At 39.4% G+C, this 15786-nt stretch overlaps 1 protein-coding gene across 9 annotated transcripts in view; it reads left to right on the top strand.

The window, feature by feature from the left end:
- The window catches only part of LOC113034381 (rho guanine nucleotide exchange factor 28-like), a 44948-nt gene that overhangs the window by 1402 nt on the left and 27760 nt on the right, over nucleotides 1-15786 (top strand). For 5 of the 9 annotated variants that reach the window (XM_026188891.1, XM_026188890.1, XM_026188892.1 and 2 more), the window contains exons 4-11: nucleotides 2913-3054; nucleotides 4140-4249; nucleotides 4475-4661; nucleotides 7923-8106; nucleotides 9086-9287; nucleotides 9581-9656; nucleotides 10903-10949; nucleotides 11504-11597. In XM_026188891.1, the coding sequence (XP_026044676.1) occupies nucleotides 2913-3054; nucleotides 4140-4249; nucleotides 4475-4661; nucleotides 7923-8106; nucleotides 9086-9287; nucleotides 9581-9656; nucleotides 10903-10949; nucleotides 11504-11597 (1042 nt within the window). Of the gene's footprint in view, nucleotides 1-2912; nucleotides 3055-4139; nucleotides 4250-4474; nucleotides 4662-7922; nucleotides 8107-9085; nucleotides 9288-9580; nucleotides 9657-10902; nucleotides 10950-11503; nucleotides 11598-14590; nucleotides 14855-15786 lie in introns of those variants that run through there. The other 4 variants (XM_026188896.1, XM_026188897.1, XM_026188894.1 and 1 more) reach the window with 2 other exon arrangements.

Raw genomic sequence — 15786 nt, 5'->3', positions numbered from 1 at the left:
GTTGTTGGAAATGGTGTTTTCAGACATATGAATAAATCATTTCTGTGTTGTTGTTTTTTTGTTTGTTTGTTTGTTTTGCTGTTGAACGCTAATTCAAAGTAACTCAGGGAAAAAAATAAACACATCTATCAGCACATAGGTGACAATAAGATCCTGGCATTTGTGTAGCTACCTACCAAATTGGTAACTCCGTGATTCATTCGCAGTGATGTTTTTTATTTGTATTTTACTTGATGAAAGAGAAATTGTAATTGCTGTGTATTTGATATGTGGCGTTTTTGATCATGGTAATCCTTTGAACCCCTGCTGCCTGTGATTAAGCTGTACACAAACAGGGCATGACTTTGGTCAAATATTATTTTTATTGGTTTGGTGGCCAAACAGTGCAAGAAAAATCATGCTCCTTTCGAGATCAAAGGCAGATGTTTTGCTCACATTTAGTTCAGTAATCTATAACTAATGTCATGCTCCTGATAGTTATTACAATTTTTAAAACTCAAAAGCATGTGTCTGAAAGTGTGTGTCTGTTACTATTGTGATCATTGTCCTGTTGCATGACCCAGTTTCAGCCAATCTTTAACTGTTGGGACAGTTTGACTCTAGAATACTTTGGCATACAGATGCTCCACTCAATGACTCCAATGTGCCCAGGTCCTTTGGCTGTTTGTGCTGATATGCTGTGCTTGTTTTTTGCCAAATGGGGCACTGTGCATTATGACCATCTCCACTTTGGTCTCCTCTGTCCAAAAGACGTTGTTCCAGAAGTCTGTTGATTTGTTCAGGTGCAACTTTGCAGACTTTATAGGATAATTTGATCACATACAGAAAAATGCTTTGTTGTATTAGTGCAGATCACTTAGCAACACAACAATGCATTTGACCAAGTGTATGACACTGGATTTCTGCATTTTCTGGATAATATTTTTGAAACATAACATTAACCTAAGTATTATAACAAACCAAGCACACCCCTTTGCGAAAACAAAACAACTTGAGTAACAGTAAATGGAGCAGAATCACTGAACTGGTCGAGTCAAACTTGGAGGCAGCCCACCCAGCAACTGACAGGACCTATAGGATGTGCTGCCAACATCCCTGTCAGGCACCACAAGACAAGCACAGAGCTCTCATGCTCATACCTCAGCAAGTCAGAGCTATTTTGGCAGCATAACTTGGATCTAAACAGTATGAGACAAGTGGTTTTGATATTGTAGCTGATTGGTGTATGTGCTCACATCCACATAATAATATGCTATCCTTCAAGGTGCAAGACAAAGTAAAAAGTAGCATATGGCCACACTGGCACACTTCATATCATTGAAAGCACCAGAAATAGTTTTGTTTGAAAGTCTGCTCCAATCCATTCTTCTTCTGCCTCTGGCATTATCAACAGATATTTCCAGTATTTCATTTAGTGACCACATTACCATTAGTGGTCACGGTCTGGTCAATCATACAGATGTAGAGTCTTAATGAGGGTCCAGGAGAAGCCTGGTTGACGTTTGAGGATTTGTGGTCAAATAGAAATCTTCCAGACATGAAGAAATAAATAAGTGAACGCAAAGGTTAGATTAGGTGAGACAATGAGAAATGGAGGCAGGATTACTCCTCTTATTTTAGTCAATAAGAGGAGTGAAAGCAAAAAGCCTCTGGTTTTATTAACCATGAGAAATCAGGTCAGCTGTTGAGGCCAAAAGAAAGACTACTGAAAATACACTCTTAAGCCAGCTACACTAATCTGTAATGTATATTGCATTTCACGGTAAACCTTACCTTTAGGACCTACATTTTGGCTGCAGCTTTTTTTGCCTCAGGCCTGTTCCTCTACTCCCGCCTCAGTCAGTCTTTTGATAGGTTTCCAAGAATAACCCACACAATATGTCTTGTGGCCTCAATACACTGGTCTATTAAGGCCACTGTAGGTGGACAAATTGATATTGTCTACAATAGATTTCTTCCCCTGTGACTGTTGGATGGTGGTGAAAAAGCAGCAGCTCTGTTAAAAGACAACTAGCCTGGGAAGCTTTTATTTTGTAGCTAGTGAAGCTAGTTCATGTTCAGCCTTTATACTTGAAATCTTTTGGTTGCATTAGTTATAACCACGTATTCAAAGTGGAAGCATCACATGAAGACAACAGCATGGACCCAGAAATGTGCAAAGATGCAGAAATCTGTTGAAAAACTTTGGAGACTGCAAAAAGTAGCAACTAGCCAAAGAACATAGTGGATGTATTTATATGTACTTGTGAGTAAAGAGTGAGTGCTAGACTTTCTCAAGTGGTTACTAAGAAGACTGATTAAATGCTAGTGTTGTTTATATTTACTGAAAGTGTGAATAAGCAGCTGTTTTCTCACAATTGCCATATGAACAGCTTGCCACTTTTTGGCTGACAAGTTAAAAAAATGAATAGCTTGTGCTTTCAATATAACATAAATATTATTTCAATATATAAAACCTCAAGGTCTCAGCAAATCAGATTTCTGGGATCCTTAAAGACTTGTATTGTTTTAATATAATTAACAGAACAGTTATAGGATGTCTTATTTTTAGATGTGTACTAGTCGATTTATTTATTTATTATTATTATTATTTATTATTTTTATTTGTATCATTCTTTCTTTTGCCTTAAATGAGAAATCTAAAGTCTTGTAGCCTGTCTGGATCAGGACAGGTCTTTGAGGAGGCGCTAAGGCATTCCTGTTTTTATTGAGGAGGGATGGTTTATTGTACCCTCGAGAGGAATGCTATCAGGGGATTTGGTGTACTTTACAGAAATCTAGAACATCAGAATCAGAATAAAGTCTTGCTCTAAAATGAGCCTGTATACTTAACAATAGATGTATTTTTTTGATCGGTAGCGTCTTTCTTCTTTGTTTTTCCTCTCGACCTCTTCCACCTTCATTTATCCCAGGGCGAAGCAAAGGTATTTGCATTGCTGGATGGTTTTGACTCTGCGCCAGAAGATGCAGAGGTTTACATTGTTTTGGAAGGATCCACACTGATCCATGTCACCAGGGCTCACAGTGATGTCATGCTCTGCTTTATTGTGCCCGGTATGTTTATGACTTTCTGATGTAAATTACACAGTGATTTAAGACTGTGTAAAAGTCTTAAATCACCCTCTATTTCTTTGTATTTTCCTAGGAAAATTAGAAATACATACAGCGAACATACATGGAAATATAGTTTCCTCACTGTTTCAGTACCTTCGGATGGTTTCTTAGATCAACTGAATAACAAGATGCTTCTCTCGGATCCTGTGTCACAACTTTGCTCAATTTTTTTTCTGCCTATTTCTTAACATGGTTTTCAGATAGTGTTCCTCCATTTTAATGTTTGTTTGTTTTTTAGGCCTTCCACTTCTTTTGACCTTGACTTATTTGGATATCCTGAAGCTATTGCTTAAAGAAAACTCATAAAAATTACATGAAAGTTTGGCTCTTTGGAAGCAAAATGTAAAGAAATGACGGGTGCTTTAGGATTTTTGCACAATATTTTATGTTCTCATGTCTAATGCCGTATTTTGGTATTTTACGAAGCCATCGTCAAACATTAGTATATTCTAGCAATCCCATGTTTTTCCACTTTTTCACTTCCGATTATATATCAGAATACCTAAAAGAAGTATGTATTTGAATTTGGCTTACACATAAACATGTCCCTACAGTGGCTTGAGCTCTGACAGGGTGCAGAATCTTAGCAGCTTCCACATAGGAGTGAAACAGCTCCATGAACAATATGTCATTATTACTGAGCCTCTGTGTAGGTTGACTCAAACAACAGGCAGTCCTGCAGGCTTTGCACTCTCAAACATACTAACTCAATGCAGAAATGCAGAAAACAAAAAGTGCCTTTGTTAGCATCCAAAAAGAAAAGCTGATACTCAAACATATCCAAGGGCTTGGAGGCATTCTTAAAGCCCTGTAACCATAGTGTGTTTTTGTAGTGTTGACTCATTTCTCACAAACCATAAATCCTTTTGATAGATTTCCTTTCACCCTTTTGGGCTTCTATTTCTGTTTATTAAACACAGTTTGAACAAAAAAATCTGTAACTTTTGGAGTTTTTTGTTCCACCATATAAAAAGATATTGTTTATTTAACTGATGTTAAATATAACTTTTGTTGTGCTTGCTTAGGCCATAATCTGGCAGAGATGGTTTCTGTCCAGGCATACCTGTGCTCTGAAACTATACCTCTCACCTGGGTAGGCGAGGCTTCATTAGAGTATGTTCATGATGATGCTCAGGTAAGAAAAGCCAAAAAAAGTGTGCTTGTGGTAAAAATTACATGTTAATACAGTTTTTTCTTGTGCACGTGCTTTTTAGTTCATATATAATTGATAAGAATTCTACAGACATTTTTGTATTGGAATGGGAAACGCTCCAATACAAAGGCAGCAGTGAAAATAATGTTTTGTAGAGCTCTTCAGTTACACCTGATTGTATCTTATTCACAACTGGCACCCTTACAGGACCTCGCAGAGCACCTGGTAATCCATGGACATTGTCTGAACTCCACGGATCACAACGAGCTGAGCAGCCTCTTCAACCTGGGCCAGCAGAGCTCCCATTGGGCTATGGATCACCGAGTGGCCCTGGCTATGGCTAACCTCGATATCCCCCCAAACTGGAATGTACTCGGGAGCCACAGTGGAGACGGTGAGAGCTGCACTGTCTTATCTTGCAGAACAGGGATTCCTACACAGTTATGCTTATCAAAGACACATAAAATGCAGTTTTTATTTCATGAAAAAATGTATTTAAAAATACAAAAAATTGAAAATTCTTAAAATGGTACACTCTGTTTATCCAAACAAAGTTGTAGCTTGGAAAATGTCATGTTAGAGGGAGGGGTTTTAATTAAAGAGTGGATTTACAGACAAGGATAATATATTTAATTATGTACACGTTTATTCATACAAAAAAACAAAAAAGAGGACAGCTATAGATTAGAAATGTAGCTGACGGCCTTTGTCATAATGCATCACTCAGCACTGTCCTGGTAACTATACCAGGAGGTTGAACTCTTCAACTCTGCAACCCCTCTGCCCACCTTCTCCCCAGCCATTATTCCCATTTTCCATGCTCACCAGGCTGAAATCGGAAGTGAACATGGTCCAACGTGTTCCTCTGTTAAATTCATCAAAGCCAATTAAGCAGCATGTAATGTGGTTAATAGAGCCTTTCCATCTGGAAGTAGCCCTAGGCAGAGCTCAATAAATCTGAGCGAGCATGTGTTTGTGTGTTTGCGTGTGGCCTGTGTGTGTGCTGACCACCAAGTTTACTAGATGCCACCATCTGTTTGTATGATCTGAGTGTTTGTGTAGGGCCACCTACATAAATAACAAACTAGATTTAGCTGTAATATAGTTATGGCAGTCTGTTTCATTGCAACGTCTCTCTCTAAATGTCTGCAGTTAATTTGATAACACTGCTTATGACATCATTCTATTGCCGATGCTTAATACAGCTCAATGATCAATCCCCGAATCTCCTAAGTACTCACTGTTTGCATGCAGTGCTTTCAATAAAAATTTAAAAGCACTGGAACATCTTAACAAATCCTTGTTACTGTCACAAAGACAAAAGATGACACTGGAGGTAATCATGTTCTTCCTGAGAACATTTCTTAAACTGAGCATACTAGAAAAATTGTAGCGTTGTATTAACGTGCATTTCAATGCTCCGGACCTGCAAAATGCCAAAACGTCTGTTGTTGTTCACAGTTGCTGATGATCAGTTAATGAAGTGCATTTTATCAGTCACACCTGACTGTTACACACTCTCTTAGTTCTTATGGAAGCAACAAGTGTGGCCTTAGTCTTTCACAGGACTGCATGGAAAGCTGTTTGTTCTTCACATGGCTGTATTCATTATATTAAAAATAGAAGCTGCACAGTAGGAAGTCAGTACAGTCAGTAGTAGTCAGTGCAGCTTTCATGACATTTGCATTTTTATTTTTACAGTATGTCTTCTGTCCACCCTACTTTTCAAATATGCACTAAATCCTGGCATGGATGCCAGTGTTGCACATTTTTGGAGAGAGATTCTGTCATTCTTTTTCAGCTGTTCTTTCTTAGGTTGTTTTGTTCTGCCTTTCTCTTCACATGTTATTATTGGATTTAGGTGGCAACACACTTGAGCAAGTCTTCAAAATCTTTACTGATTCAGTCATTGAACTTTGGATTTTTGTCAGAGGATAAAGCCTAGTACTCCTCTCCTGACAGGTTTCTGGAGATTAGGAGTCATTTTTTCAGGAAGCATTCTGGTTAATTTTCAGACATTAATGGCTCCATCTATAAGTCATCTCCTGACATCTTTTGCACTCGCCACACTGTCACCTCTGTGCCTCATTATTTCAACTTTTCAATTCAAGTCAGTTTTATTTATATATTGTATTTATAGCACCAATTCATAACAACAGTCAGCTCATGGTTCTTCTGTGTGTATTTACTCTGGTAGTCCTGGCCAAGTTCATGCTGCACCCAGTCAGAGCTGTAAAAATGTATCTCACCCAGTATTCGTCAGGCACCTTTTCATGTTCATTAGCAAAGTTTAATCTTGCAGCAATGTGCTGAACAGCAAGCCAGGACATTTTTTTTCTTGGACTCTCTCCACAGAGGTTGTTATGCAATGTTCTTCATACTGAATGAGCTGTCACAAAAACTCAAGATTTCAATTGGTAAGCCTTATGCTAAGTACGAAGCGCTTCCTGTCTGTTTTATGAAGCTAGATTCTTCACATCATGCACCGTCTTTGGCATTATTTCAGGAGGAAGCTCACAGCAGCCTAATTAGTTGTACTGTGACTCATTCTCATTACTTCTACAAGTATATAAAAACTGATATTTTTAGTTATTGTTTTTACTATTTCTTCTTTTAAAAGTATAAAATCTTGAAATAATTATTTTTTGTTTTACTTTCGCTGGTAATTTATTTCAGTGTGAACCCATGTAAATCCATGATGCACTTATGCATCGTGATAGAAACATCAAAGTATAAAAGGAAGAGAAAAACTAAACATGGGACCATTCTGATTCTTTTATAAAAACCTTTTCTTTAGTTAGTATAACTGGAAGTCACAGGTGTATTCTCTTTATTTCTACTTTTGGGACTGAAGTTTCAGTTTAGTTTCTCTAAAGTATGTTTTATCCTCTGTAAAGGGAAATACCCTAGTTGTCAGCTTAGAAATATTGTGATTCTGAAAAGGTGATACAGTCCTGAATTATTTGAAGTTTAAGTGCTCTTGCACAGAGCTTGACTCATTTCTCATCATCCTGCGGGTATTTCTTAATCTTTACACAGCTACCCATTACAGTAAAAAGGGCAAACTGTATGGTATCACAATGTAAAAAAACAAACTACCATTTTTATGATGAGATGACAATTTTAAGTGATACCAAGTGTTGCTTCTGTTATATTTGTATATTTTTCCTGCAATTTATTCTTTTTAGACAGCATTTGTAATTTATATCGGAGTTAACTAACGTACTTTAATGTAAACTTATTCTCTCTTTTAAGGTATAGTAATAAGATAAAAAAAAAACTTGTTAGAGAGTAAAATGTTTTTCGGCTGGAGCAGTTTTATCTGGTACAGATAGAAATCTTGTCGGACTGCATTAAATGGCAGACACAAATCTAAGAAGTCGTCACATTTGTAGACTGTCTGTTGTCACGATCTTGTTAAAAGGCTTCTGTTGCCTTAAAATAGGTCAGTGGACCAGAGGGATCCAGTGCTGTGTAAGAATAGAAATCAGTTAGTGACAGTTCAGATAGTTATCCTAATTAGACGGTTATCCAGATTTCTGACATGCTAGTTTCCTCCTGGTTAAGCAGTTGTCTTGGATCCCGCTGCATTCTTTCATGTCTTCAGAGATGTCATTTTTTAAAATTGTAATATATTTTTCTCCCTATTCTCCAGAGCACTGTCCCAGAGAGTCTCCCCTCCACCTAGCTGTTCGATGGGGTATGTGTCGACTTGCAGAGCTGTTGCTTTGCCAGCCTGGGGGTTTGATGGCTGTCAATCTGCCAAACGAAAATGGAGTCACGCCGCTGCAGCTGGCACAGACAGCAGGCAACACTGAACTGTTGGAGCTGCTCTCCAAGTAAGATTATAAACTTTAACGAGGTGCTTCCAGGAGAGACTCTGACAAATGAATGACTGTTTTGATAAAACATTGTGTATTCAGGGTAGAAGTTTCCTGTGTTCCTGTCAGGGCTCTGTGTGCAGGCGGATGGAGAGGAGGATCCAAATGCGAGACTCTGAGACTGAATTGAAACTGAGAACCTTAGCTTTATTGCTGGTGATAAAATTCTGAGGGCACGACGCGACACAGAGCATGGGAAAACACAGGGCTTATATACACAGGGTAGTAATGAGGAAATGGGCAACAGGAGGGAAACAAAGCTGGGAGAGATCAGGGCTAACGAGACAGGGGGGAACAAAGCTGCACACACTAACCTAAGACAACGACTTCCACAATAAAACAGGAAACACTACTAAAAGACACGGACAGAAAATAATACATGAAACCACAATTCCTAAAACATGGATAACAGAAACATGAAACTCTAATAATAAACATCATCATCATCACAACAAGAGAATGAGAAAACAAAACACCAAGATAACTGAAACACAAAGTACCAGAGAAACATGAAGAATAATCCATGATGCCAAAGTAAACGAAAACATAATGAACTCAATTGCTGGGTCCAACGGACCCAGAACCATGACAGCTCCACACTAAGGGAAAACTTTCCTTCAACTATATACACAACCCAGTTTTATGTTTGCTATTATCCTATCCATCCATTTCTAAATTTCCAAAATACTGTGATTATATTGAAGTGATGAAGTGCATTTTGTTATTATATGTCACCTGTTTGTGTTACCTGAAAACTCCACCTCTAACTGGATCCACACCCTTATAGGTTAATTTATTTTGCCTACAAGACCAGATCATATGCACTTAATGACAGTAAATGTGATATGCAATATGTTAAAGAAGTTTGGGAAAATAGTAAAAACAGTATTCGAAATATCAACCCTAATGCCTAATATTTTTTTCTGTTGTTTTGCAGCCCACCCAATCCACTAGCTACACCTCCCGCTGGTCTTTCCCAGGTGTGGGCAGACAGATCTCGCCTGCTTAGGTTCTGTCATGACATGGGGAACCTGACTCTGACTGTCAGACAAAACCTGAGGTGGAGCTCGGAGGAGAGCCGACATGCTGACATCCTGCTTCTCAGAGAGCGACTGAGAGATGAGGACTTCCTCAGAGGGGTGAGCAGAACAATATTATGATGGTCGTAAAGATTGTAAAGGTGATATTTGTAAACACAAGAATAAATTAGAAAAAGGTAGTTGATTACAATTATATAAAAGCAAAACAAAAAAAATTACAGATTAAGCTTTTGTTGAGGATGTTTTTTTTTTTTTTTGTTCAAGGTTCTTAAAGGTACTATTAAATTAAGGTTAGGTAGCAGGTGTGCAACTAACTAAACAGAAAAATCAAAACCCATAAATACAATACTTTCTCGAATCTTTTGATTTAAATGCTGCTTTTTCTCCTACAGATCAAAGCACTAAGGAGGGAGCGGGTGGAGACGATCTTAGGGAAGGAAGAACTAGTGGATGATCCTGCAGACAGTGGTATCATACACATTCAATCTGTCTGATTTGTGGGATTTGGAGGCCTGATTAAACTAAACCATGCAGTCTTAGCTCTCCTCTTTCATGTTGAGATGATTTGCTATTTTTCACTGTATTGAATCTACACACTGTGGTGTCATGCAGACTTCAGTAGAAATTGACTGCCCTCATCTGGGCTTTGTGGGTACTGCAAAGATATGGCAAAAAACAAGTCAACTGTATGAAGGTGGTGGTTTGTCATTTCTTTGCTGAATAGATGATCAATCGTTAGTCAGTTATCAGGGAAATAATTAAAAACAATAACAACAGTCTACTTCAAAACTTTCTGCTTAAAAGTATTTCTCATCAAACATAATCATTTAAAAAACAAGGTAGTTGAAGATATTTTGTTTATAAAATAAAATGTGGGAAGTTTTGGGCAAGTCTGCTTAATCATTCCTTCCAGTGGTAGATTTGGATAAAGAGTAGAGGATGGATTTACTACTTCATCAAGCAGATATAAAGGAAGCTCAGTAAAATAAAGAGTCCTTCAAATCTGATGTAGGCCTTGTTTTTAAATGTGGATATTTAAGGATATTTAAATAGATGAATAAAAACTTTGACCTGTTCCTGGTGCTACAGGAAAACTCAGCATGGCATAAAAATTCTTATAAAAATTCCCTACATGAGGCCTGTGGACATTAAGTAGGGAATTTTAAAGCAGTTTACCCACTAGTATTTGGCATATTCCACTGAGATCCCAAGCCACATCACTAGTGTGATTGACAGTATCTTTGACAGTATCTGAGCTAGTTTTGTTTTTATTTTTGAAATATTTCATCCTTCTCTTTTTTGTCCCTCTGTCTTTGTCTCTCAAGCTCTGGCACTACTTTTTCTCTTCTCTCTGAAACTCTGTTCCAGCCTATCTATCTTTTATGGGCCACTTCTGCTACATATCCTGCCTTCATTTTTCAACATCACCCAAGGCCACTAATCAAACCACCCAAACACTAATTTCCATGTATTTCTGCCTTGTTACTGGTAAGCCATCATACACCGTGCCCTTTGATCTAGGATGAACATGGTAATTAAATGAAAATGGAGATCAAGGCCACACAGTAAAAATAAATAAATCCCCCAGGTTTATGAAAAGAAAACAAAAACCTGCGTTTACGTGGGATCATTAAAAACTGGCAAGCATCTGTGCTTACTTGTGTTTCTTTTGAAGTTTGATGGCTGTGTCTGAAAATGTTGTCTTTTTTTTCAGCACTGTATCCTGACATAAATGGAGAAAACTCTGCCGTTGAAGAGAATGTAAGTATTTAACGCACGGCAGTAAAACATTTTTATAAGGATTCACATGCGTACAAGTCTATGGATTACAATATGATCTGAATATTCTTGACAAATTCCGTGCAACAAGAGGCGTTCCTTCCAATTTTCCTGAATATGTTATTACAGGTGGCATTTTAAACACACTTATTCACTTTCCATGAACATCTGTACCAGCTAGTGGCAAGCACTGCTACAATAACTGTGGAGCATTGTCTGCTTCTCAATGCTCCACAGTTGTTGTTTGTTTTTTTTCACTCTTATTGTCAAGGTGCTGGATTTGGCACCTTGCACACACCACTGAATAGCTGACTTTGTGAGCGGTCAAGTGTGTGTTTCGTGTTTTGAGAGGTGTGGTGTGTGCACATGATTCTTGTCATCCAGTAGGAACAGTTTAATGTGTTACAGATGGTTAACTAATTGATCTGTCTCACACACCTAGGCACTCGCCAAACACTGGTGTTTTTTTACTTAGTTCTACTCGTTTTTTTCGGTTTTTGTGGTATGCTGGAAATGTGCATGCTGTTTCGTTAAAGGTTCCCAGTTTCTACTCCGAAGTATACGAGGAGCCGCTGATGTTCTGTCTGAATGAGGAGGACGAAGAAGACGAGCCTTCACAGTCTGACTCTGGTAAGATTTTCTTTCAAAGTAATTTTGTTTTTTTAGAAGTCCGTTTTTAGCTGTGGTTTTAATTGTAGAGTTTGTGGTACATCAACTTTTGTGCAGACGGGAATCGATCACTGTTGTTTTAGGTGCTGTTATGTTCATAGGAAGTTATCCAAGTAGCTTCAAATTATTGAGTGAGTTCAAACTGCAGGAAACATTTCCTTTCCTGAACAGAACTTGGAACTCTAACCATCATCTATGGCTGCCGACTGTCCCCGCTGACTATAGGATCACATTTCAGGCCCCTGGCTTGTCTTGCCCCCCTCTCCCTGAAGTTTTTTTAGTCGTGTCACTCTGTGTTTACAGTTATTGTTGAACCGAGCAGGATTTTTTTCTTTTTTCTTTTTTAATGAACACTTCATCCTGAGTCATCCTGCTTCTGCCAGTAGTGACAGGAGACCAGAAACAAACCAAGCCAATTCCTGACTAAATGGCTGAAGGTGGCTTCACTCTGATGTACTCCTGGATTGCAAGAGGAAGGATTTGAGAGTGGGAACATCCTGTGGGTTAATAATTGGCTGGTATTACTGCAGACCAGACTGATGCCTCAGTGTAAGAATGCTGTGGTGACAAGCCGAGGCTTCAGACTTTATAACACTTGGCACTGAACATCTGTAATCTTAGCATCCTGTGGTGAGTGTAGTTTTTCATGCTAAATGGTTAAGCCATTTTGTCCTCTGTGTGCATGTTTCTCTGTGTTTGTTAGCTGAGTGGAAGCTCTTCATCATTTTCGTGTAGCCTGTGATGTCTGCCTCCCTCTGGCCTCTTTTGACCCCTTAAATCACCTTCTGTGGCTCAGATCAAATAATATTGGTCACTTGAATGATGTTTTGCACAAGTTTCCCCTCAGTGGGTTATGTTTGAATGAACACAGCTCAGACTGGAAATGACTCAGGTTTCATACATGCCATTCTTCTGGGATAAAGGTGCTCATTTGACCCTTAAAGAATTTAAATTCTTCAGTAAACATTCCAGGCCTGTCAGGTATCGTGAGTGGCTAGAAGGTTTTTACATTTTTTAGTGAAGTAGTGAAGCTTATATTGTGATTCTGGTCTGTTTGTTAACACTAACAATATGGCTGCATACGTTGAGCGAATGCGTCATCGAGTACACAGACAGAACTTGTGTATCCAGCGCTTCAGCTAGGGATGAGGAATTTCGAATGTAGCTGTCATCTTTCCCCTATCTTCTTGATGTCATCTTTCCTGTCTCCATTTCAGATTACTGTAACTTATTTGACATGACTGTATGTACATAGAAAACTTTTTTTTTTTTTTTAAGGTTTTACTCTTTTCAAGATTCATATGATAATTTGGATTTTTTTGAGAGGGATAAAGGACTGTTTGTCTTCTTCAGTCACACATTCTCCCATCTCTGCCTTCCTAATGCCCCCGATATTTAAATACCCCACCCAAAACACACTCTTGCACCCAAATGCCTACATACAGACAAATACACATACCATTCCCCATCACATCCTTCCAGGTCAGCATTTTAATGTGAGTTTAGCGAACAAATAGCAAAGGCCACTTCATCCCGAGGAGCGCTGCTCTCCTCCACAGTTGAGGAGAGGGAAGAAGTTTCTGTGTGCGTGTGTGTTCACTTGTGTATTTGATTGGAAGAATTCAGTAGGGAAGAGTGCTCTGAGTGGGACAGGGGTATAGGGAAGTAAAAAGGGGGTGTTTGTGGTTGAATGGGGGTTGCCAGGGCTTTGCTGAATGCAGTTTTCCAGCAGCTTGTTGAGATCTCCAGGGAAAGGAGAGCAGAGGAGTGTTAAAGCAGTGTGTGTTTATGTGTGTGTGTGTGTAATAGGGGGGAAACTGTGAGAGAAAGGGATTTATGATATGGATAGTTTGGCAGGGTGTCAACAAACGATAAGTGCAGCACCAGGAGCGCAGAGAAGAGTCTGCGACCCCGACTGTGGGATCTAATTGGAGAATGGAAAAAAGGATTAAACCTCACACAGACCCCACAAAGGCAGCATTAATGTTCACTAGCCCGGTGCCAACACCCTCCATCACCCCTCCCCATGCACATACACAGAAACTTTCTATAGTCACAGTGTACCTCTTTTTCTACTCTTCGCGTATATTCTGCCTGCAAAACCCATCTCATCTCCTTTTTCTCTCTCTGTTTTTCACATTCCTTCATTTATGTGCATTTGTAAACCCATGCTTGACCTCTTTTCACAGTGCCATTGTCCAGTTTGTCTTGTAAATCCTCTTTACCATCCTTTTTGCTGATCTTCACTTGTATCTGTGCTGATGCAATTGGAGCACTGTACTCCTGCAGTTTGGCAAGAGGAGGAAACATGGATGAAGAAAACAGCAGCAGCTCTCTGTGCTGTCTCCATGGAGAAGCTGCTAACCTGGCAGTCCCTCCTCCCCTCTCAGCTGGGCTTTGACATGCTAAAATATAGAGAACGAGAGAATGGAGTGATTGAGAAGGACTCTCTTCAGATGGCATTAGGCATATTTGGGATGAATTGCCAGTGCTTTTAACTGGGTAGTGTTCAGCTATGCAGCCTGGTATCTCTCCGAGACAGTTATGGACTCACAGGGTTAATGATTTCTATCATGTCTGAGACTCACTTTCAATAAGCAGTCTGGCTTCATGTTTCTCTTCGCTGCCGGTTCTAAAGTCATTCCTATATTTGACTGTTTCTCTCCCTTCCTCAGTCCCTCCTTTCAGCTGTCAATACCCTCCTCCCTCTGTTGCTGTCAGCATGTGTATATCTCGCTCCCTCTTTCTCATGACCGTGTGTGGTATATGAGCAAAGAAGGCAGAGACTGACTTAGTTACCTAAAAGTTTGCTCAGATGTAAGAAGAGCAGACAGAGAGGAAACTCAAAAAGAAAGAGTTCAGCCCCGGCTCTGCTGGACAGTTGGTTGAGAGCTGTGGAGGGGGAAGGGGAGTAGTTTAGGGGGAGGGGTGGTTGGGGGAGACAGAGGGGAACATGCTGGCTCACTCCTGAAGTGTCAGAGTGTCTGCAGCAGGGCTCCGGGAAAAAAAAGGAGAGTGAGTGCTACAGCTAGTCCGCAGTCTGTTCAGCCATGTGGGAATAGACGTAACTGCTCATTTATTCATCACACACATCGAACTGTTCGGATGAAGATTTTCTATAAGATCGTAACTCATGGACTCTGATTCCGACTGCCCTTTCAACTACTCCTGGCCTTCTTTTCCCAAGATGAGGATGCGCCGGAAGATGGGGAAAAAAGGTAACGCAGCATTAAAAACCATATTTAAAAGTAGTTTTGCTATTCTGTCGCTTTGACAGGTATAGTTCTGCGAGTGTCCACAAATCTTAATTCACTTTTCACTTCACTGTCATTGACGTCCTTAAAACACATTTCTGACATGTTGATGTCTGCAGTGTTTGACAGACACAAAAAAGATTTGGAAAAACATGTGGAATCATTTTTAAGTGAAAAATGTTAACTTTTTAAACACAGATTAGGCAGCTCTTCTGGCAAACTCAGGACTTAACTTCTAAATGCCCTGTTGGCAGGCATGTTTCACCATTCACTGTGGAACAATAAAGTTAAAATTAGACTTTTCCCATTACACACTCTTACTCACAGACATCCACTGCAGCACCGAGTCTGTCAGAGAGAGCTAACTGCATGTTTACCAGTGATGTAACCTGATACCTGACAGTATGTTGGGGAATGTCAGATGTCCACTCGAGGCTGATTGAGTGGTTTGGGGCTTTCGCCATCTTCAAACTGTTGTGTGCATCTAAACCCTGCTGAGAAGTCGTGGCCTCATGTGACTGCTAGGTTGCAGTGCAAATGGGAGGCCCACTGTTTAATATGTGCGGTCATATCCCTAGCCTCAGGGAACTGCACTTGATAGCTCTAATTGGTTGTTTAGGTGTCAGTGAAAGAGTGACTGTGATTGAATTGAGTATTGGTTTATTATCAGGCACGGAACCAAAATCTGGTTAATACTTCATCCTGGCATAAAAATTTGTTATTTCATTGTTAGTCATGGGAGAGTTAAATTAAATGCTAAAAATAGTGCATGATTAAACCAGAGTGGTTAAACAGTCCGTTGCTTATGTACAAGTGATTCTGTGTTTGTTGGGAGAAGCGAGAAAGAGAGAGGGAGTTAGGATCAGAGAGACAGACACGGGGAAAGATTATGTTAC

This window comes from Astatotilapia calliptera, chromosome 12, assembly GCF_900246225.1.
Source record: "Astatotilapia calliptera chromosome 12, fAstCal1.2, whole genome shotgun sequence".
NCBI lineage: Eukaryota > Metazoa > Chordata > Actinopteri > Cichliformes > Cichlidae > Astatotilapia > Astatotilapia calliptera.
Note: the sequence above shows the minus strand (reverse complement) of the source record. Positions and strands in the feature narration are given on the sequence as shown.